Below are 27,721 nucleotides of genomic sequence, written 5' to 3' on the forward strand. Positions count from 1 at the left end.
CTTGCACTAAAAGTTGGCGGATCATGTGATGTAAACATATTGATCGGGTGTCAAATTAGAACATTTGTTAAAAAAATTGAACAAGGTAAAAAATCGCAATAACCAGTTGGAATAATCCAGCTCCCATATGCATCAATACAACGCGGACCAAGGTAAATCACTAAATGTTGAATGCTTAATTTCTATCGGGTCGACTTCAGCACTGAAAGTTTGAAAAAAAACATACCCTATAGACGTCCGCCTTGAATTTTTTAAAGTCTCAATTTCTTAACAAGTTTTAATATTCTTTCACTATTAAATTTAATTTATGTTCCAATATTCTAAGCATTTGGAATCTCAAATATATCCCTATACTAAAGCAAGCTAGATTATTTTTTTAAGTTGAGGCCATCCGCTTGGCCGTTTAAAAAATGCCTTATTTAATTGTACAAGATTGGCAAAATTATATGAATCTCACACATTCAAGAGATTTTTGCATGCACATATAGTGGTTGTTAGTCGTTTCTAATGATATTATTTATTTTGGATTTTCCTACTCGGTATCTCTTAGTGTAGCCGTGAGAGACCCGACAGGGACCCAGTCAGTAGTACCATAGACCTATACAGTGTACGGTTGTACGTCTTTAACGAATGAAAATTATTATTCAACTAAACGGTAAAATCGAGCAGCGGAAATTTAGACTATGAAAGTTCTAGATACAATCTGACATAAAGTTTACAAAATACATTCTCAAACTAATTTTACATTTTTTATTTGAAAATCACGTTGTATACATGTACCTCAATACTGTACATATATCCAGGGACTTTAAATGACATGATATTTGTACACTCCCTGATACATCTAAATATTTCATTAAGAACATTATTCAATAGTCAAATACATACATGTATATATTTTCATGCGAATACTATCTACTACATTTTAAATCATTTTCTCAGCGACAAATTTAATTTTTAGAATGAAGGGGGAAGATTGGATGACACATTGTATCTACGTCTTTTCTGGTATACATCAAATTTCTATTGATAAATTTCTATTAATTAGGTCAGGATACTGTCAATACACAATTATCTGTGTCTGAAAGACAAAGTATATATTGGAGATATATCTGACCCAAAATTAGTTTAATAATCGTTTACAAATAGATAAAAACTTTTTAAAAAGTTTGGTTAAGATTCACGCTTTATAGGTCCTCTCTTAGTATTATTTTATATAATTTTCAAAGGTCACGTTATCGAATTGATTTCGAATAATTCATTTTGAGATAATCTTTTCTCATTTAAGGATGGGCAATATAATATAAACTATAAGAATTTGTTTAAAAACCATGTACAAGGCATTTTATCAATATAAATAACTTTTGAACTTCGCACTTTTTCAAAAATGAACACTTATTATTTAAAATAAATGAATTGCTGTACATGTGCCGCATCAGCACATTAACAAATTAAGGAAAATGAAATTTTGGGAAAAAGCGCTACAAAGGCTAGAAACCACTAATTCCACTTCCCATAGGCTTCTATGCTAATTTCACAATATTCAATGGCTTCTCTGGACTTTACCTTAACTTTAACCTGCAGAGGACTATATATCAGCATGATTCTACATATGTCAGCTCACAATCCTTAGAATGGCATGTGGGGTTAGCAGACTTGCAGTGCAGTACTGGTCACCGGAAGTGAAGTGTCTATAAATAGCATGGGAAATCCCAGCGTTTTCACAAGATAGGGGTATATTTAGAAATCATTATGGAGATTAGGCTTCACATCACAAGAAGCAAAATGCACCTATAAAATGTACAGAAATGTTTTTCCTTTCAGAATCTGTTTAAATTTTTTAAATGAGATGAGAACTTTTTTCACAGCACTATGAGGAACAGGGGTAATTTCTGCGTAGGACTATTTTTGCGTACGTTCCAAATGCTTATTGGTTGAATTAGTGGTCTGTATCCCAAAGAGCGAAAGGGGTTCTTACTCTGTAACGATTGGTCAACGAACTGGGAACGAAATGCAATTTTGTTAAACGCTCAGCGAACGTACTTACGTCAAGAGAACGTAAAACGTCTAGTTAACACTAGTTCTGCGTTCGTTCTTTTTAAAATATTCGTTGTTTATAATAAGAAAAGTAATCCGTTATCCCGGTTACGTATGGCGTTTTATGTGGGATATACATGGTGTTGTACTTGTTTACACGTGGACTGGATCTTTATCTACAATTATTTTATACCAATTTTAAGCGCTAGCGATGTATAAATACTAATATAAAGGCCAATCCGAGTGTAAATGAGTATAACACCATTTCTAACATGAAATATTTCTATTCTTATACGACATAACTTACACTTTCTGCGCCTGAACCGCCCACATGCTGTGCTGGTTACGGTGTTATGAATTGTTTATACTCTGGAAAAGTGAGAGGTATAATTCCTGTTTAGCATAAACTTATCAATCAGATAACAAGCTATGATTTCTTCGCTGGTATGCATAGGGGTACTAAATAAAAGTGACCATTAAATAAATGAAGACATTTTAAATCCAGATGATCCACAGTCGCAAATATGAATTGTCTGTTGTTTTGTTTTTGTTTTTGTTTTGTTTTGTTTTGTTTTGTTTTGTTTTGTTTTTGTTTTGGTGTTTTATAGTAATGAGTAATGAAGGAATATAATCACTGTTAATTTCTTTCAAAAAATATGTATAGCAGGCGGAAATTGTGCTGTAAACTGATATTTACTTTTTTATCAGGACATTACACTTATAACGTTATTTTGTATCAATATCGTGCGTAACGGCTCTGCATTCGCTATAGCGCTCGTTTCATTCGTTAATAACCAGATCTTCAATGCGCTTATATATAACAAATCGTTAGCGATACGTATAAAACGTTCGGGTTTTTCTGTATTCGCTTTCATTGCAAAAAAATATTTCAGAATGCATATTCGTTTTTAGCTCGTTCAAAACATCGACTGGTGATTGGCAGATGACTTCTATACTTCTATTTATATGTTTACGGTCATTCATTGCCTTTTTGACTTCTTTAGAAATTATCTGGTCTGTTGCATGGTAAATTGTGCTAAATATAAATGCCTTGTAGCGCCTCTTTTTATTACAACTCTAAAAAAAATCTGCATACAAAACTATCTGAAACACACACACACATACATATATATATATATATAGAAAGGTCTGAAAAATTTCCAACGATGTTAGAACTGTCAAATTTGCGATGCAAATTTTTTGGGCGTTCCCTCCGCGGGACTCGAACTCATACCGCTGTGACATCTATGGCAACACCGCCTGCACGAACTCCAGCGCCCTAGACCACTCGACCAGCTAGGCTATATAAAATATAGCTTTCGCTGACCGGGTCATTCCTCCTCGTAGGATTAATCTAGGGCTGTAACTTAGTACACGATGTATGGTAGTACGGGACAGTTCATTTAGATGTTATTATGTAGGATAGAGGATCAAATTAATGATGCATGTCACAACAAATCAATATTATACAACGTCTCAGAATGTGACGACTCTATTCGCTACAATGTTCCATCGGATCAAATTGATACAGGGAAGATACGTAAACGTATAGAAAGGTCTGAAAAATTCCCAACGATGTTAGAACATGCGTTCCCTCCGCGGGACTCGAACTGCTGTGACATCTATGGTATGGTAGTACGGGACAGTTCATTTAGATGTTATTATGTAGGATAGAGGATCAAATTAATGATGCACGTCACAACACGTCCCGTACTACCATACATCGTATACTAAGTTACAGTCCTAGATTAATCCTACGAGGAGGAATGACCCGGCCAGCGAAAGCTATATTTTATATAGCCTAGCTGGTCGAGTGGTCTAGGGCGCTGGAATTAGTGTAGGCGGTGTTGCCATAGATGTCACAGCGGTACGAGTTCGAGTCCCGCGGAGGGAACGCCCGAAAAATTTGCATCGCAAAGTTGAATTTTTCAGACCTTTCTATACGTTTACATATCTTCCCTGTATCAATTTGATCCGATGGAACAGTGTAGCGAATAGAGTCGTCACATTCTGAGACGTTATATATATATAGTCGTATATTAGATGGTTTTGTCTTTAGCGGAAAAAAAGTGTTTCAAGAATATCGTGACATTATTTCGCCTACTTCCAAACTCATACATTGGCAAACGAAATACAAACTTAAATAAATCAACAGCCAAAAACATTTTAATGACTATATGAGCAGATAAGTTTAATTCTGATAGACCAATGTTGATACAATTTTAAAAGAACATATAATAAGATGGTAATTACGTTGCATACGAAGTTTATGCAAAATTGACCTCAAGAGTGAATATTTTATTTACTGTACGAGATATTTCCATTACATATGAACTTCTTCTTTAGAACCAAAAACGGACCAGAGTTTTGTAATATGTTACCATTAAGGAAGACGTAATAGTGGATTTTGTCAAACTGAACCCCAGAAATGTCGGGTATGTTGTTTTAAATCTCAGACTCGTGTTGAAAGTTATTTGACGGAGAATAAGTTATTTCTGTGTGCACGATCACAGGCACTCGAGGATTTTACCTTTTTTTATAAATGGGTTAAACATGCTCAATAAAACTGTTTATGTGGCCAATAAATAAAAATTACGAAAATATTCAAAAATAGTTAAAAAAAAAACCGTATAGATCCTTTTGTGTTAAGTTGATGAACATGATCAATATTATACACTTCCGCGTGGTAGGGCCTTGGTAGAACAAAAATATTTTTTGTCGCAGAAGTGTGTATTGAGCCGATCTAATTAAAATTATTTTTTTAATTACGCTACCCTCCATGCTCATGTCAGATCGTGTATTTTAATCAGATTGTACATGTATATTGAGCATGTTTCAGGCATGCTCATCGACTGTATCCAACAGTTAACACACAAGGGTCTATCTCGTCCTAGCCATACATATTAGTGGTAGCACTGTTTATAAGTGAAATAAATAAAAAAGACGATTTTTTTAATAGCAAAAAATGCTATTAATATCCTGGCCTCGAATGGTGTAGTAGTTGCTGACACCATACTGTGTTTGATTGCAGTATGGTCTACGATGTGTACTAAAGCAATAGAATCGACTTTTGGGTTATCACAAGCTTGTAAACTAATCTACTTCTATGTTATCTTTTATGTTGACACCCGCGGTACTTTAAAGCCGAATGCTTATCCTTCCCAGGTGAAATATATACGTCGGGTGACGAGGAGGAAACATCTCGACTTCTCTCCGGCCACAGTATGGTTAAGTCAGACATGGATAACCCAAAGGACGCTACTGTAACAGTGATTACTGAAAAGAAAAAAATGAGTAAAAGTAAAATTTTGGTTGTTGTCTGTATTCTTCTGTGTGAGTTATGTGAGAGATTGACATACTACAGTTGTGTTGCTAACCTGGTACTGTATTGTACGTCCAAGTTAGAGATGGTCACAAGTTCAGCCACCACAGTCAGTCTTGTATTTTCTGGTAAGTCTTTTTTTTTTTTAAAGTAATGTAACTTTGATATGAGCATCGATTTTGAATCGGAACCACAAAGCGAAATCTTATTTTGAACAGAAAGTTGTTTTTTTTTTGCATAATTGTACCATCCACAGCCCTTGTTTGTTTCATTCTTTCATGTTAATAATATATATATATTGGGGAAAAACTTCGACAAGTAACGGGACTAGTTTTATTTACTTAAAAAAATATGACATTCCAAATGTGACATCAGTTGATAGCAACAAAAATATGCGTGCTTGTTTTGAATTCGATATAAAGATATTTAACTTCAAACTTTATTTACACTTTTTATCTGTCCAATACAAGTACTTTCTTTACATGATAATACTTATTAAGGACTTCATGAAATGATTTTAGGACGAATTGAGCCCAATATGCTTCAATAACTTAATGAATACGACATGTTAAGATCCATTTTAAACGGACCATTCAAATACAAAAGTGTAATTGAACAGTCTTCAAGATGGGCCTAATAAGTGAACGGAAGTTTCTCAAAAAAATGAGTATAGTTTACTGGCTTTGTCCAATATTGGTGTTACATCACACGATGGGAACAGAACTAAGTGGAAATTAGGTGATTTAGAGATTGACTCGCCAATGAGCCGTTATCTGGTGCACTCAGGACACACGTCTGTGTTAGAAGAGTGCTTAGACTACAACTTTGGAATTCTACGGTGGAAATCAAAATACTTTATTCCTGTGACCACATCCATTCCAAATACAAAATATAGCCTTTTAGGTATTTTTGCACGAAAAACATGCATTAAAAGTATAAATAATATATCCACAGACCTTTATTATAGAAATCGCATTTCTATTATTTATTTCTATAATTGCATAAATATCAAAATAGGAATACCGCATCAATGTTTATGGTTTTGTTTTATTACAGGAACTGTGTTCATCATACCAGTGGTAGGCGGATACATAGCCGACACTATAGCGGGAAAATATAACACCATACTAGGTGCAGGATTGTTGTATATATTAGGTGAGATATACGAAGAAGTAGTCCGACCCAGAAATTTTGAAAGATGGAATACAAGGGGTCCAGAAAAGGGGATGTTTCAGGCTATTATTTGCTCATTTTTGCCCAAAATGTAGCACGAAATCCTCAAAAGTGAGATTCCAATACTCGAAACCCCCACCAAACCTCGGTATCTGCCGCTGCAGCCATATTTTATCAGAATTGCTTTATTATTTAATAAGGTAGCACTTGCTACAGTAACGATTGCAGAGATAGGGTAAATGGTGCTCCAAGAGAGACACTGAATAATATATAGCTAAAAAAAATCAAACCGAAGATAATATTATCTTGTCCATGTAATTATGTTTAATGTTTTCGTCGCTCTTTTCTAAGCAAATAAATGTCATCGTGATGGCTGTTTGATACATTTTGCGTATTATATATAATGTCGGCTGGGGGTCCCATACCGCGCTTATCAAATTGAAACCTTTCGCAAACCTGCTTTCTGTTCACTGATTTTTCACAAATTATCGTAGCATTCTCCTCAGAAAATACTTGTCACAGCCACTTGACATTTTGGCACAAGCATTATAGAAGTATGCTCCTTTGTGGGCTTTGACATACAAAGTAACAAAAGTAAATGAGCAACTCGGACTCCACTAAAAACTGGGAGTTTGGACCAGGTACACTGGTAGGATAAGCGTCCTCTGCTTTTCTAGAAACACCCGCCGAGTTGCTCATAAAAAGTCAAGTCCGGGGGAGAAGAAAGAGGAAAGGAAAACTATGACACGTTGAACGAATAAGTTTTCATGGTGCAGATGGATACACCGTAGCGATCCACGAGTTCATGATGACGACCATAAAACTTCCGTAGTGATGACTTCAATCTTTTAGCAACATAACCCTGTTCCAGACACACGTAAAACCATTTTGAAATGTCTTTAATTTTCGGACTTCTCATCAAACTCTGTAGAAAAAATGTTATTGCTACTATAACCCAAATTTGTTAAAAACTATGATCGGAGGAAGGAAAACAAAATTAGAAACTAAATTTCAAAAATGCATTTTTATTTTTTTACATTTTAGGTCTATTTTTACTACCAGCCTCAGCAATAGACTACAGTAAGTGGTTTGGGCAAGATGACGACGGCGCTAGTTATGACATGACCGTGGTATGTTTCACCTGTCTATATGTCTGTTACACTTCTTATATTAAATGTTCGTAATCAATTACTGTGAATCTTTAGTTAAGTTGATATTTTTTTTAATCAATTAAAAGAAATCTACAATTTAAATGGAAATAGTCCAAATTATCTTCTTCTTTTAAAATATAAAAGAAGCAGATTAGATTGACATCATTTATGCTTTCGCACAACACATCTTACTTGATAGGAAACAAGGAGAGAGTTTTTCTTTGGTGGTCTAGTCTTCATTGCCTTGGGAACTGGTGGGATTAAGGCTAATGTTGGTCCTTTTGGTGCTCAACAAGTCGATGATATGGGACCAGAAGCAGTACAGTCCTTCTTCAATTGGTAGATATTTGCATGGCATTTATATCAATGGCTTTTTATTATATATCTCTTAATTTTAAGTAGCAGTCTTTACAAATATCAGACAGGAGATGATTTATGCATACCAAAATCCACCGAATTTACTTTTAAGTTTTAATCTAGAAGCAGTAACAGACCACAATACCAGTATTAGTTTGTTTTCCGGTTATTGCACTTTCGAGATAAAAATTTAATACTTGATTGGTTATGAAATAGGCATTTTGCATAAGTTATCATTCGAGATTTGGCCTGATTTGGTTAAATAAAATGGCAGATGAATATATGGTTTTCTCAAAATACAGATCTGAATACAGAAATGACTATAGTTACGTAAAAATATGGCATGTGGGTTTGTCTACACCATGAATCACCTCTACCATAAACTGTGTCTGAATTTTATATGAACTGATACTTAAAAATACCATACTTGCTGTCATTGAATTCATTTTTTGGAAGCAAAATTGGGTCAGTTTTATTTTTTCACCTTATTGATATTATGCATGCTTGTTATTCAAAAAGAAATTCATAGCATGGAGTGCTTACATGTTTTGTTTCATTTCATTGTACATACATGTATTTATAGAATTGATTCCTTGTCAATTTGAAACAATTAAACTTTTCGTTGCACGTTTTATGTTAAAATTCTATCGTTTTGAAGTCTTATATCTAACATGTGAACATTTTATATTTGCATTAAACAATTTACACACAGGTTCTACTGGTTTATAAATGCTGGTGCACTGGTTGCTTACTCTGGTGTCGCTTACATCCAACAAAATATCAGTTTTGAAATTGGATTTTTGATTCCACTTATCAGCATGTTTGTCTCCCTTATTGTATTTGTTGTCGCCAAAAAACAGTATGTTATAACACAACCTGGTGGTAAGTCTAAAAAAGTTCAAGAACAAAAATAAGTTTTGTTAAGTAATGCATCACAATTATAAAGAGTTAACTTGATTACGTGTAACTTTAATGCCTGTGCCAAGTCATCACCATTGCGGTTACAACTTACCTGTTTTCACTTTGATATTGCCATTAGTGATATGGACTTTCCTTCTTTTGTTATTTCCTTTTGACTATTTCCTACATTTTTAATTTCGGTAATAAATTTTGTAAGTACCTTTTATTTCTCACCTCCTAATTCCTAACTGGTACTATAATTTTCAATTTATGAAAATACATTTTCCCTCAGTATTTTACTCACGTGGCAAAATAAACTGCCAATCATTTTTTTTTCAATACATAATACAGTGACACATGATTAACAAAATTGAATGCGTATCTCTTTGTCATTAAATGTGTACATATGGTATGAAAATCGGATATTTTCATGGATTTTTTTTGTATCGTTGAATTTCATTTGTTAACGTCATTAAACGTTTAAAATACAAAGTTATAAGTCCATTCTCTGAAACCAAGATCCAAAGTAGCCATTGTAAACTTAAAATTACATCGAAATAACAGAAACCAACTAATGACAGCATCCATCCAACTCGAGGCACCTATGCTTCCAACCCATTTCACAAAATTATAACTGCCAAAAAATATGTACTTCCAGTAGTTTCTGCGAGTTCAGCTTGAAAGTGAAGGACATTAAACCCAAATAATCTTGATTTGTAAATTTGCGCAATTTACTTATATTTTTTACGCCAATGATACATTTGTAATTAAAAAATTGACGGAAATGATGCGTTTGAAAATCTTACATTTATGGATTTCTACACTGTATTATTATAGGTAGTATAATACGAGATTCTGTTGGTGTATGCTGTGCCACGAAGTGTCAAGGGTTTAACAAAGCACGTGGTCCATATAGCAATGAGATGGTGGATGGTGTCATCTCTGTTCTCAGGATTCTACCAATCTTCTTACTAGTCATTATCTATTGGGCTATTTATTCACAGGTAAGTAATGCTTAGAGTTCTTCTTTTGTATTAGTATTTCACCTTTGTATGTTCTGAAATGCTTTTCCCTCACTTGAAGTAGACGTTACTGATTTGTTTATTAATCCCTTATTTATAACGTATTCAAAACATTCTATTCATAACTTCACTCAAGGTTTGAACACAAAAGTTCATATAAGAAAATGTTGCGAAATAAAAAGTCTGCCATCATTGGTCTTTCAACCTGTTTGAATTGATTTCTGTTTCTGCACCTTATCAGGAAAGTAAGCTACTATTATACGCGCTATAAGTGTGTCTTATTCCGAGATTAAGGCTAGATGGTGCATTCCTTGTGGATTTTAATTTAATTATCAATTCTTAACTACTTGGATAGTGGTCTCAGAAATTTTGTCCATATATTTACTTTGCAATACCATATATATTACATTTTTCGTATTATGTAACTTGGCAGATGCTAGCATGAGTATCATCTCAGTTGCTTTTTTTTTTGGTTTCCAGATGCAGTCCTCATTCTTCCTCCAGAGTGAACGAATGAGTGTTTACGTTGGTGATGCAAAGATGCCAGCAGCCTTATTAAATATATTTAATACAATCATTATTCTAATCCTTATTCCAATAATGGACCGACTTGTCTATCCTGCACTGGCAAAAATGAATATTTACCCAACTCACCTTCAGAGAATAGGTATGATAATTAGCGTACTCAAAATTAAAACCTAAATATTTTATAATAAATGCTTATTTTGATACCATATTCGTGAACAAATCAGTGTCTGATAGAGCAGTTTGAGCCTATGTAGTCGCATAATGTATTGCATTATCGGTATTAACCTGTTGGTGTATACAACAAAAATATTGATTCTGATATTCAGAGTTTTTGTAGGCAATGGAAATGTTTCTTCAAAACAATATGTGAGTTAAGTTAATAAATTTCAACGTTAACACAAAGCAATAAATGACAGAATTGAACTTTCTGTGCTTCTATGAATGAAATATTTGATTGACTCTTTTTACTTTAGGTGTTGGGTTTATTTTGGCAACCCTTTCTGTTGTCGTGGCTGGTATTTTAGAGATTTACAGAAAGCAAAACTTGGCTGAGACTGGGGGCGTAATCCAAGACCTTGCTGGGGATACATTCAATGCATCCACTATTTCATTCTTTGCTCAGATTCCGGAATTCGCCCTTGTCGGAGCCAGTGAAGTTTTCGCCAGTATATCTGGTTAGTAGTTTGTTTAAAATACTGTTTTGGTAAGCCAATATTTATGGATTAGTTATTCCAATGTACATGTACGTCATCTAGATATAATTATCAAACATTTACAAATACAGTCAGTATATATATGTCGGTCCCAGTAACCGACTTTTTCAAAGTCAAACTATATTTTTTATGCACTGCACAAGAAAAAGTATAAAAAGAGGAAACAAAGCTTTTATGTACTATACATGCTATATGTGTTGTATTAACCAGAATACATTTAGATGTGACCTATTCAACACTCTTGTGGTAAAATACTAAAATGCTGCATTGGTCGCTAAAAATGATAATGCTTTGTAACTATGAACTATCATTTCTAAATTAAAAAAAGACAAAAATTGGCATGTGATGCTACTACTATGTAGTGCGAATTAAAAAAATATATGGTTTAAATTACCTTTATTTCTTTTGATATTTAGGTTTAGAATTTGCGTATTCACAAGCACCCGACTTTATGCAGGGTTTGTGTATGGGTTTGTTTTTGATGATGTCAGGTCTTGGAAATTATGTCTCTGAAGCTATTCTGAAAATTGTGAGATCGGCGACAGGGTCGGAACCACCAGGTAAGAAACTGCCACTGCGTTTATACTGAAAAAGCCCACAACTCATACTACTTCATTTTGGACTATAGTTGTTTGAAATGAAATCGAAATGTCTTCTTTTTCCCACGCATTTTTCTTTTATGTAAGATGCATGTATGTACGTGCCCAAATTATCGAAAAATGTTTCTTTTTCTATTTTATCAAAAAACACATTGAACCGATTAGTACTACTTGACATGATATGAATGATATTTAACTTCGTTACCGTCACTTCAGTTACTTTTCTTCTTCAGATTCTTGGTTCCCGGATGAAATCAATGAGGGTAAAACAGAATATCTTTTTTTCATGCTTGGAATACTTATGTTCGTCGACTTCGTTATTTTTGTCTTCGTGGCAAAGGCTTACAAATACAAAAAGAAGGAGGAGGTTTATGAAACAAAACCAGCAATTGAACCATTATCCGAAAAACAAGGACTTCCCAGTTATGATAACATAAGTTATTCTGATGAAAACTATACAACAAAATTTTGAAGACTACATTTCCTACGGTTAAACAGTATAATTTCGATCTGTTAGTCATCACTATTAATTATATGTAGTAAAGTCAGACGATTGTATTATAGTAAAACTTTTGTGATAGCTACTGTTATATTGTACATGAAAAACAAATATGATATTTTTTATAACAAATTGCATTTTATGCCAATTAAGTTTCGTGTAACCAACTATTAAAAAAACGGTTTGGTTTCTTGGTGTCACAGCGTCGTAGTTGACGTAATATTCCATTTTTTTTATTTCTGTATTTCGAAGTTTTGTATATGATACCGAAGAATAATATTTATTTGTTTTATGTCTTTTGTCCAAACGTTCGGAGTCAGGTGCCATAACAGCGATCATTATAAACTTTAGTTGTATAAAAGATAGATGAAAAATGTATAAAAGATAGATGAATATTTTGTGAATATTTTTTTCTAGATCCCGACAGGATGGTTCTATAAAGCAGGCATCAATACATTTTCATATAATGAAGAAATTGAATCTTATGACATGCCAGTCTCCTGAATATTATGTCCAAAATCTGTCTGTTTCTCTTTCGCTAGCTTATAACCCTATAACCCTACCGATTTTCTAACAAATGACGTCATTTCATCTGAACCTATGAATTATTTATTAAACTTAGGTCCAATGTACAGTGTCAAGTTTATCAAGGTTATCGTTGTTATTATTTTAAAAAAAATGAAGCATTTCCTTCATTATATAAGCATATTAAATATACTGTTGAGAGACAAATTCTTCGATTAAACTATGTTCTGTCATACATTGAACTCCTCCTTTTTTTCCATGCATACAGTCATATCATGTCGAACTCAACAACAACGGGTAACAAATAAATCATGTTTACATAAGTTGGAAAACCAAAGCTAGTATAGAAATAATGACTGTAGATTTGTTTTAGTGATGTAATGTTCAGGAATGAAAGGTGGTATTTGTTATCTAGTTTGAATAAATAAGTGAAATAAATGTCGAAATCAATCTTCATATGTATATATGATCAAACAGGAAAATCATTTCAACTTTTTTTCGATTCAGTTATGAATTTTGAATTAAAAGTAAAGTTAAAGCTGCATTAGCGTTCATTTTCGTAAATTTTTGTTTCTGTTGAAATATACCTTAATTTGAATTATTTCTACTAAATTGTACTTTTCCTGTATAACTTCATTTGATATCCACAGATGAAATGCATTAAATACATGAAATAGGTGTCTATATATTTATTGTCTAGTAAGACAAAAAATCGACTTAGTTAAATCCGTATGCATGTGACTTCTTGTGACCTTAATCCGCGCATTTGCTGGAAGGGTCGCCTCTGTAGTAACGAATCTGATTGCAAAGCGAAAGTGATTATTCAACGGGAAGGAAGACCGACGGACTCAAGCAGTAAAAGAAAAACAGTTGGAATATAACGCAAAGATCCTTTTGAAATTTACCGATTGTGACATAATGTGGTTCAAATATGGTCATTATTTATTTGGAAACTAATCAAGAAGTAGATGAAATGAAATGAAACACGTCCTTACCTGTGTAGCCCTTATTGTTATATTTTTCACAAAGGTTAAAGTATTTTTAACCCAGGTGAATGTCCTGTCGGCGATCTGCGAAAGTAATGGAGAAAAATAATTAGATCAGCGATATCGATTTAAAAAACGTTGTTTTCACAATATTCTGTAGGTATTATCGACATTTATTGCTTCAATTGCATTACCACTAACTTATTTTATTGAATCAAGCAAAATTCAGTAGAATCAAAACTGGACAAATTGGCAGCTAAAGCAGCTTTAAATAATTGCAATGTCTTTTATACTGAACTGTACGTATTAATGCATTTATTGTCTACATATTTTATTCAAAATTACTTTTATATATATTGTTCTGGAAAGTGGGGGTTATGATTATTCATTCTCAGAATTTTCAAAGATAATGATTGGTTATCGTGTAAATCGAGATGCATGACTTATAAAACTCAAATCCATATACGGGTAAGTAAGAGTGAAATAGTTTCTTTATATTACGAGTTTTATGTCTGAATACAATATTTTTACTAATTTCGGTATTCTGTACACGTGTTACACAACTGATAAGTTCTACCAAAGTATGTTAAAGGAGTTACATTATTGTAATCCCATGGGAATTTCAGGGAATGAAGCCTCATGGTTTTAAGTGCCTTATATAATTTTGAGAAATAATGTATGATATACAGTTCGGGTCAGACAAGCCTGACTACTGGGTTGGTAAATACCCTTGGAGACCTATAGTCCACCAGCAGTGGCATCGACCCAGTGGTTTCTGAATACACAAAAAAGTCCAATGTTATGAAGAGCTAACTACGATTAAATTGTTCCTCATTATCATTTGTAACTACAGATGGAATGGGTTGGTCGCTTGTCAGTTCTCCTTCCTCACCTGAATCTTCGTTTTCAATCATAATATTTTCTTCATACTTATACAAGTATGAAATACCGATAAAACATAACGCTAACTACGATTAAATTGTTCCTCATTATCATTTGTAACTACAGATGGAATGGGTTGGTCGCTTGTCAGTTCTCCTTCCTCACCTGAATCTTCGTTTTCAATCATAATATTTTCTTCATACTTATACAAGTATGAAATACCGATAAAACATAGCAAGTTCACTATGCTGAGGAAAGATAAAAAAAAGAAGTAATACTCCCATTTTCCTTCATTCAAATTATTTGGAAACCAAGAATCTGAAAAAGAATACAAATATTTTACTTTGCCTGCCCCAAGCAGAAGTGGAGTATAAAGGCAGTAATTAACACCATGAAAACACCATGAAAACGGATTTATTCAACGGGTCATAGTTTTCCTTTCCTCGTTTGTCTACTCCGGACTTGACTTTTTATGAGCAACTCGGCGGATGTTTCTAGAAAAGCAGAGAACGCTTACCCTACCGGTGCACCTGGTCCATGCTCCCAGTTTTTAGTGGAGTCCGAGTTGCTCATTTACTTTTTTTACTTTGTATGTATGCTTTTAGTTACTTTATGTTCTTTGTTGTTTATGTCTGTTTTCCATGTCTGGTCTTTGTCCCTGGATTACATTCTTTTGATTACCGCTATAACCTTTGTTCCCTTGATTACTCTTTAATTCAATATATATGCAATGACCATACTATTAATTCATGCAAGGTATAGATGTTTTTATTTTAAAAAGTTTAGCTCCTCGAAATATTTGCTGCTGTTGTGTACCCTTTCGGTTATTGTTCACTGTGTGCTTACTTTACCCTGGTGTGACCTTTTTCATATAAACTCAAAGCTTTTTTCAAATTATATTTTTCTATCGTTTTTTTTTCTCTTAATTTTATCAAAGCATTATCTATCATTATTTTTGGTGCATTACATTTTATTTTTGAATCTTTTTTATTTTTTGTGCAACTTCCTTTTATCAAGGTAATTTAGAATCGCTTGGCTTTGTGATTTTGATAGACCAATGTAACGAAATACGTTCACTTCTGTTAGTTATTTGTACGACAAAATGCGTTATTTGACATGAAATGCAATATACAATCTTTAATCTGATTCTGCTTTTTAATCTATTCTTATCCTTGAAGGAATACAAATTACCTGTAAACTGTATTTTTTACGCCAAAAAGGTATAAATTCTCAATCTTGCGAACATAGAAAAGAGTAATCAAGGAAAGCAAGATTCTAGCGGAATGTAATCCAGGGACAAAGACCAGACATGGAAAACAGATAAACACAACAAAGAACATAAAATAACTAAAATCATACATACAAAGTAACAAAAGTTAATGAGCAACTCCACTAAAAACTAGGAGCTTGGACCAGGTGCACCGCTAGGGTAAAAAAGTAAACAGGAGAAACAAAAAGTAGTTTATCAAACGTAATAATTTATAAAAAAAAATCAAAATGTATACAAAATTCGTTTGAACAAAAAAAGCTGCACAAATGGAGTGCTACTTTTTAACCTTTATCAACACCAAATGATATATCAAACATTTTTATATCGCAAGGTTTCATTACATTTATTTGTATAAGACATATAGAATTATGATCAACTGTAGAAGCATTTGTCATCATCATTAAAAGAGAAATAAAGGGAACCAAGATTCTGGCGGATAAAACATAAAAAAAATTATTTTAGCCTATGCGGAATACATGTTTCAGATATAATTTTGACTTCTTATTCATACCAAATGTTTTAGATGCATACTAAATACACTAAGTATGTTAAGTATCACTCCAGCTAAGAATCGTGCATAATGTAATACGAGGTTGGAAAGTATACATACTTTTTTTGATATTTTGTTTAAAATTTCATAGTAAACAGAAAATTACATATGGATTGTCATAGAACCATTGTTCATAAGAGATAAAAATTGTATAGAATATACTGTAGAATTTAAAATTAAGGGAGATAAATCTGTAAATGACACTAAAATTCAGTTGAAATCATTGGATTTTTAATGTGAATTGTTTCCTAATAAAGCCCCGTGCAGGTCCGGGTGTTAAAAGAATAGGCCTGCAGCAGCGCTTAGCTTGTAAAAGGCGACTAAATAGTGCTCAGAACCCTAGCCGGGGGCTAGGGCACTCTGCCCACAGAGCAACTGGGATGTGTGCCCCAGGTGGTGGAATGGGGTATCCCTGGCGTGTTACATGCTGGGGTTGTCAGGCTATAATACGGAAAACCTGACCACAAACCATAGTGGTACACCGTGTTGGGAAAAATGCCACGTTCCTCGCACGTTAAAGAACCTTACTGTGGTATTCTCCCTGGAGTAGGAACCATAGAGCTCCGCCACAGGAGGCTAAATTGCCCGACCCTACCCACCTCTCCCTATTTCCAGTGGCAATCAAAATTTGTCGAAAATTGTCCTTGTGTCCCATCCCTCTTTCATTTCATCATCATTTCATGTTCATTTTGTCATCAATTTCATGTTCATTGTCTGAATATAGCTGAAATATTGCTGCTCGGACGTTAAACCCCAACAAACAAACAAACAAACATTTCCTAATAATAGACGGATTGGAACGAATGATTATACATTTCATCATATAGACCTAAAAAGCAACTTAATAAAAAAATGAAAATCATTTGTTTTCGGAGATGTATCACACATTACAGAATTTTTTCATGATTCTACAAAGACTGATACTTAATATGTGATTTATCGCTATGAACGACTAATATATTTTTACTCTGTACTTTACAGGTACATTTGTATTTGTTCACACGTCTCGGAGATAACAAGAGCATGCTTCTAGCTAAAATGACATGTAAAATATCCCTTCTTGCCTTTTTTGTTGCAATTAACTGCAACTTTTATAATAATAATAATCGCCGCCGCTAACAGTGTACCAAAACCTTCTGTTGAAATGAATAATCCCATCATCACCCCTTTCATATCTGCTGGCGCTTCTGAGTGAGCAAATTCCAGTCCTGCATATTTAAGAGAAACAAGACAATGTTTTGTGAAATTATGTCCAACAGAAGGACTTTTAAATAAGGAAAACATTGATCATTTTGATAGGCCTTACTAAATAGTTTACTTTCAAAAGTATTAACACTTTCTTTTTTTAACATCTATGTTACTAAGAAATGGCAAAATTTGATGCTGGAATGAAGTGAGACACAAAAAAGGTCAATTAGATATTTTAGTTATTAAAAATAAACAACATATAAAAGAAAACGTATATTGAAATTCATTCTTTAAGTACACAAATATATATCATAATGATTTTTCTCAAAGGCTAAAATAAAAAAAATGCTTCATTCTTATCCATTTCGGTCGTTAGTGTTGTATGATGTAACAATCTTTTTTTTTTACCAAACTGCTGTTTAATTTTTGTCTGTCCTGATCTATATGTCAAGAGTGTTAGGTGGACTTGATTATTTGGGAGTTCATTAATGTAAAGTAGTACAAAAGAAACAGAAGATGTGATCGTCGCTAAAACTGTTTGCTAAAACTTTTGCAAGAAAAAAGTTTTAAGATTTAATTTTAGTGGAAAAGAGTAAAGCTAGATTAGTAAAATGGGGTTTCTGTCGAAATGTTTGCCCATAAATGCATAATTAAAGAAGAGCATAAAAACAAATTTGCAAATGTTATCAAGAAACATCCTACACGGTATTCGACATTATTTCCTAAAAGAATTAGACTAACTTAAGACATAAAGTGATTAAGAGTGTGTGTGTGTGTGTGTGTGTGTGTGTGTGTGTGTGTGTGTGTTTATTGCACAGAAGACGGAGTTTTGAACTCCACTATGAAATCAAAACTCAAGAAAGTTTTTAAAGTTTTAAGGGGGAAAATTTAATTTTTCCCAATTTTTTATATTATTTTTGTTGATTGTGTTTATGTTGTTTCTGTTGTTGTTTTCGAAATACTTTAGTATCCTTTTTAAAGTATTGACCACTATTATTCATCTGAACACAATAGATAATAAAGACAGAGTGTCATCGACGTCCAATATATGTAGATCCTGTCAAAACATAAATGATTCATATTCTTGCTGTCGGAAGTGATGTATGCAGTTAGGATGTGATTGTTTTAACTTGTAACGCAGACGCACACCATGTGTTGTAGAAAGTTTTGCACATTTAATCTGGACGCGACTTCAGCGATAAAACAACATAAAGGAGCATCATCAATTAAATTAATGCTATTTTAACACAGATAGTTCCGTCCCGCAAAGCCTTAACTCATATCAATGAATTAAATCCTGAGATTTTACCTCCGATACTAGTAAATACTTCGCTCATCCCAATCAAAGCAAACTGGGGTACTTGTACAAAGACAGACAAAGTTGAAGCATTGTATTGCCTGTTGAACAGTGACTGATCAATAGATAAATACATCTTGCGGTATTTTTCAACAATGCCGGCTACCAAAACCGATATTGCTGCAAATATCATACCAATACCTTAAAAATATATACAAAATCAGCTTTTGAAAATTAATATAGAAATACGACAATACCATTAATAGTAATAATCAATAATCCTAATTTGGGAAGGGAAATATAAATTAGTACACGAACTAGCAAAATCAACGATTAACCGGAAACAAATTGAATTAGGCACTATTTTCCTGACTGGATATAAGTATTTCAAAGTAAAACTGATATTTAAATTAGGTTTTATGGCAAGCCAAACCTTTCAACTCAAAAGTGGCCATAAAGATTCCCGCGCACATTTGTTTTATGCACACAATAGTCGAAAAAGATAACACATTAGTAAACTGTGACTGGTGTAGTAAAAACAGATCTGTAGTCATTTTGTCATTTGTTATGGGATAATTTACGATGAGATCTTGATATCGATAGGAGAATTTTTTAAAAAGGCGATCAATGCGCATTTTCGTGTATCCTTGATTAATCAATCGGGTGACAAGATCACGATGGCGTTTCATTAGTGTTGCATTAGCTTAAGCATATCTTACCAACTGTGAAAGTAATTGTTATGATAAATAAAATATTACATCATTGACAGCGGTCTTGTATTTCTTTGTCTGATTTTCTTTGGTATAAATATGTCAAATGCAAAACATACCAAGACATAAATCACTTGTTTGTACAAATGTAAAAGAAACTCTAAAATATATGAAATATTCTCTTTTGTCGAGTCTATTTAATGTTTAGGAATTGACGTTTTGAGAAAACAAAATGAGATTAATTTAAACGGAATGTAAACCCAACGAAATTTTACCTATTTTTCGTAGAAGTGACGGTGCTATGTTACGTTTTGATAATAAAGGATAGACCACTATTTCCATGACTGGTATTAGTAATAAGATGATGATTGGGTTAAAGAACAAACTGACTGTAACAGAATTGTAAGTGTCAATACCATCACTATATCCAAGATCCAGTCTTTCAGCTTGTAGCAAAAATGTTGTTTGCATCTAGAATCAAATACGAAGTATATTTTGAAACTGAAGAGGTATAGAAATATTATCTACCAAACACTGAGTTACATAATTAATATTTCCTTTACTTTTAAATAAATGAATGTATTATGTCCGTTCAAGACAGTTTAAAAGCCATTTTTTTATTTTAATGTACAACTATAGAACAGATTTCGCAAAGTTCGTGCAAGTTTAACATACTCTTAACCAAACCTGAGCATATACTGTCCAGTACATAAAAATGAATCCAAATATAGGGAAAACCTTCACTAGTCGTCGTGTTCGGGAAAGTGCCTCGTTATTGTAATTCGTCCGCCGCACACATCTAGTATACAGGCACACTTTGATGGCCATTATAAGAAGACTGCCTTAAAAGAGAGATCATTAATCAACTTTCACACATGAAACATTATTTAAAACACAATTTTATCGCTTGAACACTGCATTTAATTGCATTTAGTCTGCAATCACGGCTGTGCTTTAGAAGAAATAGATCCTGCATGTCCATTGCGACAATATGATGTTAATTTCCAGACTTTATAGCTTATCGGATCCGAAAGAAAGAACTTCGTTTAGCTAGATCCTTTAATCTCAGTTTCCGCTTATAGATGACGTATTATCGTTGAACATTCTTATTTTCGGATATTTGAAAAAATATATACCCAAAAAGAACTTGAGAAAAGGATACTACAGACACTTTGACGTCGGCCTTATATCTTGACCTACACTTAGAGATCGATGGTAAAGGAAAACTATTGACCAAACTAAACGACAAACGCGATCATTTTTCATTCAGAATTGTCAACTTTCCTTTCATTTGTGGCAAGATACCTTGAGCACCTGCGTATGGAGTATTCACATCACAGCTGATACGTTATGCCAGAGCTTGCCGTGATTACTCAGACTTTTTGTATCGCGCTAGACTTCTTACAATTAGACTTTTGGATCAGGGTTATATTGCTACAAGATTGAAGTCTTCACTACAGAAGTTTTATGGTCGCTATCATTAACTCGTGGATTGTTACGGTGTATCCATTTGCACCATGAAAACTTGTTTGTTAAACGTGTCTTAGTTTCCCTATCCTCTACTCCGGACGACTTTTTGACGCTTACCCTACCGGTGCACATGGTTCATGCTCCCAGTTTTTAGTGGAATCCGAGTTGTCCATTTTTATTTGTTACTTTGTATGTAATATTTTGGTTATTTCATTTTCTTTGTTGTGTTTGTCTGTCTACCATGTCTGGTCTTTGTCCTGGATTACATTCCTTTGATTTCCACTAGAATCTTCGTTCCCTTAATTACTCTTCCATAAATTTAATGTAAAATTATCAAATATCATTTTGAAGAAAGACTGGCGACAGAATACTTCAAACCTAACTTAGTTGACCATTATTCTTTTTTAAAAAGTTCAAAACTATACATATATGTATTGAACAGTTCTTTACAAATATTCGAATAACAAATCCCATATTTTGCTTGATTAAAAATCAATAATGTTAATACCTTTTTTGAAATAAACACATAGACCTTAATTAAACTGAAAATTACAAAAACAAAGCATAGCACGGATTACGTCAAATACGACAAAATAAAATAACAAAAAATACCTTCAGGCTCAACCGTTGTGTAGTAGTTTCTTCCAAGTACTAGAACAAATTGTGCAATTACCATGACTCCAAAGGCTATCATAATCCCCAGAACTATATACTGGCATTGTAAAAATACTACAACAAACACTATCAATGCACCTACGTTCTTACACCAGTATAACCTAAAATTGGACGTGTTTTTTACATTTTCAAACATTGTCATTAATTTTATTCATGTGAGCTTAAAAATACCAAGTACTACCTATAATTTAAAAGGGGGAAATAGTTGAAACGGACAAACAAAAGGAAACATATACATCTAGAGTAGTATAAAACGTCAATAATATAAGTTTCTGTGAAAAAATATTAATTGTTACTTAAAATTATAAATGATATCTCATTCAAAAAAACGTGAATAATTTACTTTGTGCTTATTCTTGATTCTAGGGATACTTACTAAAACACGCGTTTCACCTTTAAGGATAAGAATGTTTAAATCAGCATGTCACGACTTTTATGGAATCGGTTAAGGTGAGAAAGGTGCTGTTTTCTACCACGAAACACGACTGAGTCGTCAAAAAAGCAGGAAACAGAGACGATCTACATACACAAAGTAGACCCCAGAATGAAATATACATATAATAACATATAAAAACTGAAGATTAGACAAAACGACAGCACTGAACAAATCACTTCCATGATGTACTCCAACAAATATTATGGAGTGATACCAGGTTCTCCAGAAGAGTAAGCATGTCAAGCTTTGCCAGCGGAACACGTCACACTGCGAGTCAGGAAAATGCGGTGGATTTTCAAGCCTGAATTATAAATGAAGACCTCTTGTCTCAACTGTGATATGGAAGTTTTACATTGGTCAATCAAATTGTTATGATGACCATGAAATTCAGTACTGATGTTGACAACAAAGGCTAAAAATACTTGTTCTAAGGTCAGTTCACAGTGTCCTCGCTAAGAAAGTTTGTGAACAAATCACATGTACGACACTAATGGATCAACTGTAGAATTTATAATCCATAGGCTGGAGAAGTTGGTATAATGTAACTTAGAAAGGGGAAATTAACCATTCGAAAGCCAAAACCATCACGTTTGTTTTAAATTTTCGATTTTAAACGTCCTCTATGTATAGGTTTAACTACGTTTAACTACGTTTTAACATTTTCTTTTGCATTTATATCAAGTAAATAAAAAAGGATTTATAACCTAAACAAAATGACAATAATAATTTATGTGTCTTTTACCAGCTAAATATTTTCTTGTCAGGAACTTGTTGTCTAGCCAATAAGTTTCCAATGTTTGCATTTATTCCTCCATTACCAACACTTATGCAAGCAAGTGAACTGTACAAATATATCATTCTTGTATGCTGAAACAAAGACAACATCGTGATAAATTCCTACCACTTGTTCCATTTCCAGAAAAACAAAGACAAAAAAAAACAACAGCATACACCAACCGAAGCCTTCCATATTAGAGTAAAATACTAATCTAAAGAAACAAATGAAAATCGAATTATCTTACAAAGTATAATCAAAAACCAAAAATAGCAAAACAAAATTAGATTTATGGTTTGAAAACAAGATAATTTAAGAATTTATCTTTGTAGACAACAAAAGATTTTCACTTTCAGAAGGATATATGCATTATTCGTATGCTTGAAACAATGCAAGAAAAACTTTCGATGGGAAATAATCTACCGATATTGAATGTGATCAAAAACCTTTATCTCTTAAGTCATTTTCCAATTTTACCTAACTTGACCTTTAAAACAGCACTGCAAAAAGCAGACACTGTCCATCCTTCCTGGACACCTGAGTTCTCTGGTTTTTAGTGGGTTTCTTCCGTTTTATTTTACCAGATGTACCTTTTGATTCCTTTTGTCCCGTACTAGCATACATCGTGTAAGAAGTTACAACCCTAGATTAATCTTACGAGGTGGAATGACCCGGCCAGTGAAACCTGTATTTTTATAGCCCAGCTAGCCGAGTGGTCTAGCTTTATGCAGGAGGTGTTGCCATAGATGTCACAGCGGTACGAGTTTGATTCCCGCGGAGGGAACAACTAAAAATTTGCTTCGCCAAATTTGACAGTTCTTACATCATTAGGAATTTTTCAGACCCTTCTATGCTTACATTATCTACTCTGTATCAATTTGATCCGATGGAGCAGTGTAGCGAATAGTTGTAACATTCTGAGACGTTTGTGTCATATATATGTAACTTACCAGCTGAATTAATTCAAAACATTTAATGAATTTTTCAACAAAGAAATTTTTTTTTCTGGTTGTTCCAATGTGACATTACAAAACTTTAATCTTGTTTATAGTTTATTTTTGAATATGATACTTTTTTTTCCATTTTTATGCAATTGTTTTTAATCTGGTATTGATATGTTTTGGCTATTCACTGACCCTTTTTGTCAATGTTTAACACCATACACATTCACTCTTAATTCATATTAAAATAGCAAATTACATACCTTATGAAGTACGTAACTATTTCCAAATGTACCTCTATAGTCTGCTGATGCGACAGCATGTAGAAATAAACCTTAATACAAAGATTTGATATATTGGCAGACATTCATTTACATATAAAAATGCCACTTCCGAAAAATTAAGCAACTGTGCTTGTTTAAATTAGGGAGAAGATATACATGTATTATTTTTGTCAATTTTACAAGAGTTATAATGTACTAATCTTTTTGTCATTATTGTTTTCCTAATTCATCAGAATTAATAATATCGTCAGAATATACCGAAGGCGGGTGATTCAAAAACGTCAAAACTCTAAAACATGGCTTGAACGTAAACACAGGGAACAAAGATGATCTACATACACAATGAAGCAAACCGAACAAAATAGATTACGCAAAAAACTGAAGATAAGGAAACAAGATGTCACATAAAAAAAACTGCAGCACTAGTTTTGCGATAGTTTTTCAAATGATAGCTTTTATCATGTACAAAATACCAAAATTAATCATACCATACCAATGATGTACAGGAATCCTGAACCATAGATAGTATTATATTCTCCAGCCACAGTGTCTGCAACTACTCCACCAACTATTGTCAAAATATACCCTAACCCTTCAACACGTTCACAAGTATGGAAATGTATAATACATAAATACAAATAAAACAATCTCTGACAACATATGTAGGAACGTAAGAAGTTTAACTAAAATATTGAACAGTAGAACAGTGTTGCAGTTGTTTAGAGTAAATTACTAGTTGAATTTTGACAGTTTTAAATTTTCATTTACTTTTGTCCTTCTTTTAACAAAGTTCATTTTTTTTCATTTTACGTCATTAACTTTAGTTTTCTTTAATGTTCCATAAAACTTTCTTTTCTGTATATTTCATTAATTCATTCATTATTCATTAGAATAATTTATTGGAAGAGTGAACAACAAAAATATGTCATGAGTGCCGAAGTACTCCTAGATTTAACTTGTTCCGCGCACGAGTTAAATCTTACTGCGTTCTTGGCATGAGTGATCATATTTTGATTATTGATTATTCACGATAACCGATTGATTATCCTATTTATTATATAGATTTCCTCCATTATTGGTTGCCATTCTAAACATATATTTTGTGAACGACGGATTGATATCAAAGTTGTGACGTTTTGGCGAGAGAAAGTCCGAGAGTGAAATTACCGACTTAACATCAAAATATTGACTTAAAATTGTAAGGGCACAATTATAAACAAAGGAACAACAACATTACTGATCATTAATCCGATCCATAATCAAGTCAAGTCAAGTCTAAATCTGACAAAACAGATATTACACCACATAAGCAGCTGGTACCGCAATGGTCCTGACTTGGTACAGGCATTTCAAACGAAATGTCGGGTTAAATCTAAGTTTTACAGCGCGCTAAACCGCCCTCTTCCATTGCGGCGTTACTATACTAGTGGTGATTAAAAAAGTATTTGCATGTTATTGTCATAATCGGTAAATTAGCGGTCACATCAGCACAAAGAACAATTTACAAAAAATAATCATTACTCATTGTTTTAGAAGAAATTGAGTATTTTTCAACTAAGGACTGATAACAAAAAAGGTTTGGTATGAGACCTTTTGAGATGCATTTCCTCATACCCCTGATTCAGGTCTCCTTTATCTCGTGCTCTGGTGGATATATTGAAAGTAACCATTTACCAAATGAAGGGTTATTGATGACAATACATTATCAATACATATATATCTGTATGAAATTTTAAGGCTATAGCATCTTTAAAATTTTTAATATTTACCAGATTCTGAAAATCAAGATTGGGCGTCAGTTGCTTCTTAGAAACCTGCTAGTTACACAGAAAGTTGTATCGTTATTGAATGAAACAATCATTCCTCTACATCAATCGAAGATTTCTTGATGACGATCGCCGAACTTTTAGGTAATGTTTTTAATAAATATTGCAGATACAAAACTCTTAGCGTTTTTTTTTGTAATCATAAACTTATGTTTAAATGCGTGTAGTGCTAAAGGCTTTCTGTGCCACGGGCAGATTTTGGGTCGATTAAGTCATACAACGTTTAGTGCCACGGAGCCGATGGTTTTTTTAGAATGCGTAATACAATCGACAATTGTGCAACGTTTTGAATGCTTTACCTGCAAATACGAGAGAAACAGTGGCAGCATCAGTTGACGTCATTCCAAGTTGGCCTTTGCTTAATACTATAAGATTAAGATATACGGTGTAATACACCAAGCGTTCTAAACATTGGTATAAAAGTATACATCCAACAGCAGTGCGGTTGAAATTTCTTTGGTTTAACCCATCCGCTCTGATTCGTACTACGATTTCATCGTCTTCCATTTTCAAATCCTAAATAATAAGACTGAGTCATCTTCTAAAATTACATATATGTATAATAAGTAACATGTTCTGATTACTTACATCCGTGTATAGAAACATTACGTGTGTAGAAGTGAAATAAAAATGTATTCATTCATATTTATAGGTAGTAAATAAGTTATAACTACTTACTTTTCCTGACTTAAACTGGACACAATATGCCATCAGACGCAATTTATATTCAATTGCGTCAATTAACATTTTTAAAACACACTACTAATTTTTTTAGGGAGGTATTTGTTACTTTTTTGGGGTTAAATTATATACATTTTTTCATGCAATGCTTTTGATTACGTAAATTTGAATATCTATTCCCGTTATTTTCTATCAAGCTCAATCTGCTTCCAGGTAGGAACCACATACTAAGGGTGTACAAGAGATGAAGCCATCTTCTCATTCTTCTCTAAAATAAAATGCAAAATCTATGTGGCGATATTCTGTAACAGTACAAGGATTTATTAAGCTTCATTTCAATCTATGAGCGGTAACAATACTGAGAAGTGCAATTAAGATGTTTCAAAACAACAAGATACATAAACTTATATACAAATTCCTAGCATACCACAGTCTCACCAAAAACAGTAAGTTGTAGTCGATTGAAAAACAATTTACTTAACGTTAAAGGGAACCATAGCAGTTTCAAAGTAGCTGCTTTCAAAAGCTATTTTGTGTATTATAAGTCTGGTACTCCCCCAATAGCTGTGTCAAATAGACAAATACCATATCATACATCCATAAAGACTTTAATATGACAAAAAATAGAAAGCAACACATTCACGCGTATTTTTGTTTTGTTTTGTTTAGTTTTTTTTTCTGTTTTCTCAATGTGACTATTTACTAAAATATTATTAGTATAGTAAAGTGTAAATAATGTTAGAATGCAACATCATGTTGAATGTGTTCATTACACAATGTCCGTTGATTCTTCAACCGTTCATACGTATGTTTTTATTAGAATAAAATATATTAATTATCTGAAATATGCAAATTGGATAGATGAGTTTAAGAAGAACTCTGCAATTAATGGAAACGGTGTCGTGTACAGTAGCTTAATTATAT

General features: G+C 33.1%; 2 protein-coding genes across 5 annotated transcripts; one reads left to right on the plus strand and one right to left on the minus strand.

Moving 5' to 3' along the window:
- On the plus strand, positions 1–13,276 carry LOC148619172 (solute carrier family 15 member 4-like). 2 transcript variants are annotated; one of them, XM_088578789.1, is made up of 12 exons: positions 1–152; positions 4,384–4,472; positions 5,203–5,487; positions 6,416–6,514; positions 7,577–7,662; positions 7,883–8,022; positions 8,753–8,922; positions 9,778–9,944; positions 10,443–10,629; positions 10,964–11,164; positions 11,620–11,763; positions 12,036–13,276. In XM_088578789.1, exons 2-12 carry the CDS (start codon positions 4,466–4,468, stop codon positions 12,272–12,274), a joined length of 1,725 nt encoding a protein of 574 aa, XP_088434915.1. In that variant the 5' UTR covers positions 1–152; positions 4,384–4,465; the 3' UTR covers positions 12,275–13,276. The 2 variants fall into 2 exon arrangements, with proteins under 2 accessions (XP_088434915.1, XP_088434916.1); XM_088578790.1 differs by having other exon boundaries at positions 27–85.
- Positions 13,277–13,500: 224 nt separating this feature from the next.
- On the minus strand, positions 13,501–26,666 carry LOC148619173 (solute carrier family 15 member 4-like). 3 transcript variants are annotated; one of them, XR_015921549.1, is made up of 11 exons: positions 26,416–26,666; positions 24,784–24,882; positions 24,270–24,340; positions 23,033–23,157; positions 21,792–21,955; positions 20,397–20,551; positions 19,985–20,180; positions 19,012–19,200; positions 17,579–17,722; positions 17,043–17,293; positions 14,874–15,012 (listed from the first exon to the last, which is right to left on the minus strand). XR_015921549.1 is itself a non-coding variant. In XM_088578791.1 (10 exons), exons 1-10 carry the CDS (start codon positions 26,621–26,623, stop codon positions 14,777–14,779), a joined length of 1,587 nt encoding a protein of 528 aa, XP_088434917.1. In that variant the 5' UTR covers positions 26,624–26,664; the 3' UTR covers positions 13,501–14,776. The 3 variants fall into 3 exon arrangements, 1 of the variants encoding a protein (XP_088434917.1); XR_015921550.1 differs by having other exon boundaries at positions 14,913–15,012; positions 17,114–17,293; XM_088578791.1 differs by lacking the exon at positions 17,043–17,293 and having other exon boundaries at positions 13,501–15,012; positions 26,416–26,664.
- Between the last annotated feature and the right edge of the window lie 1,055 nt (positions 26,667–27,721).

Source organism: Perna viridis, chromosome 4 (genome assembly GCF_037379345.1).
Source record: "Perna viridis isolate PV_CMFRI_1.1 ecotype Kerala chromosome 4, ASM3737934v1, whole genome shotgun sequence".
Lineage (NCBI taxonomy): Eukaryota > Metazoa > Mollusca > Bivalvia > Mytilida > Mytilidae > Perna > Perna viridis.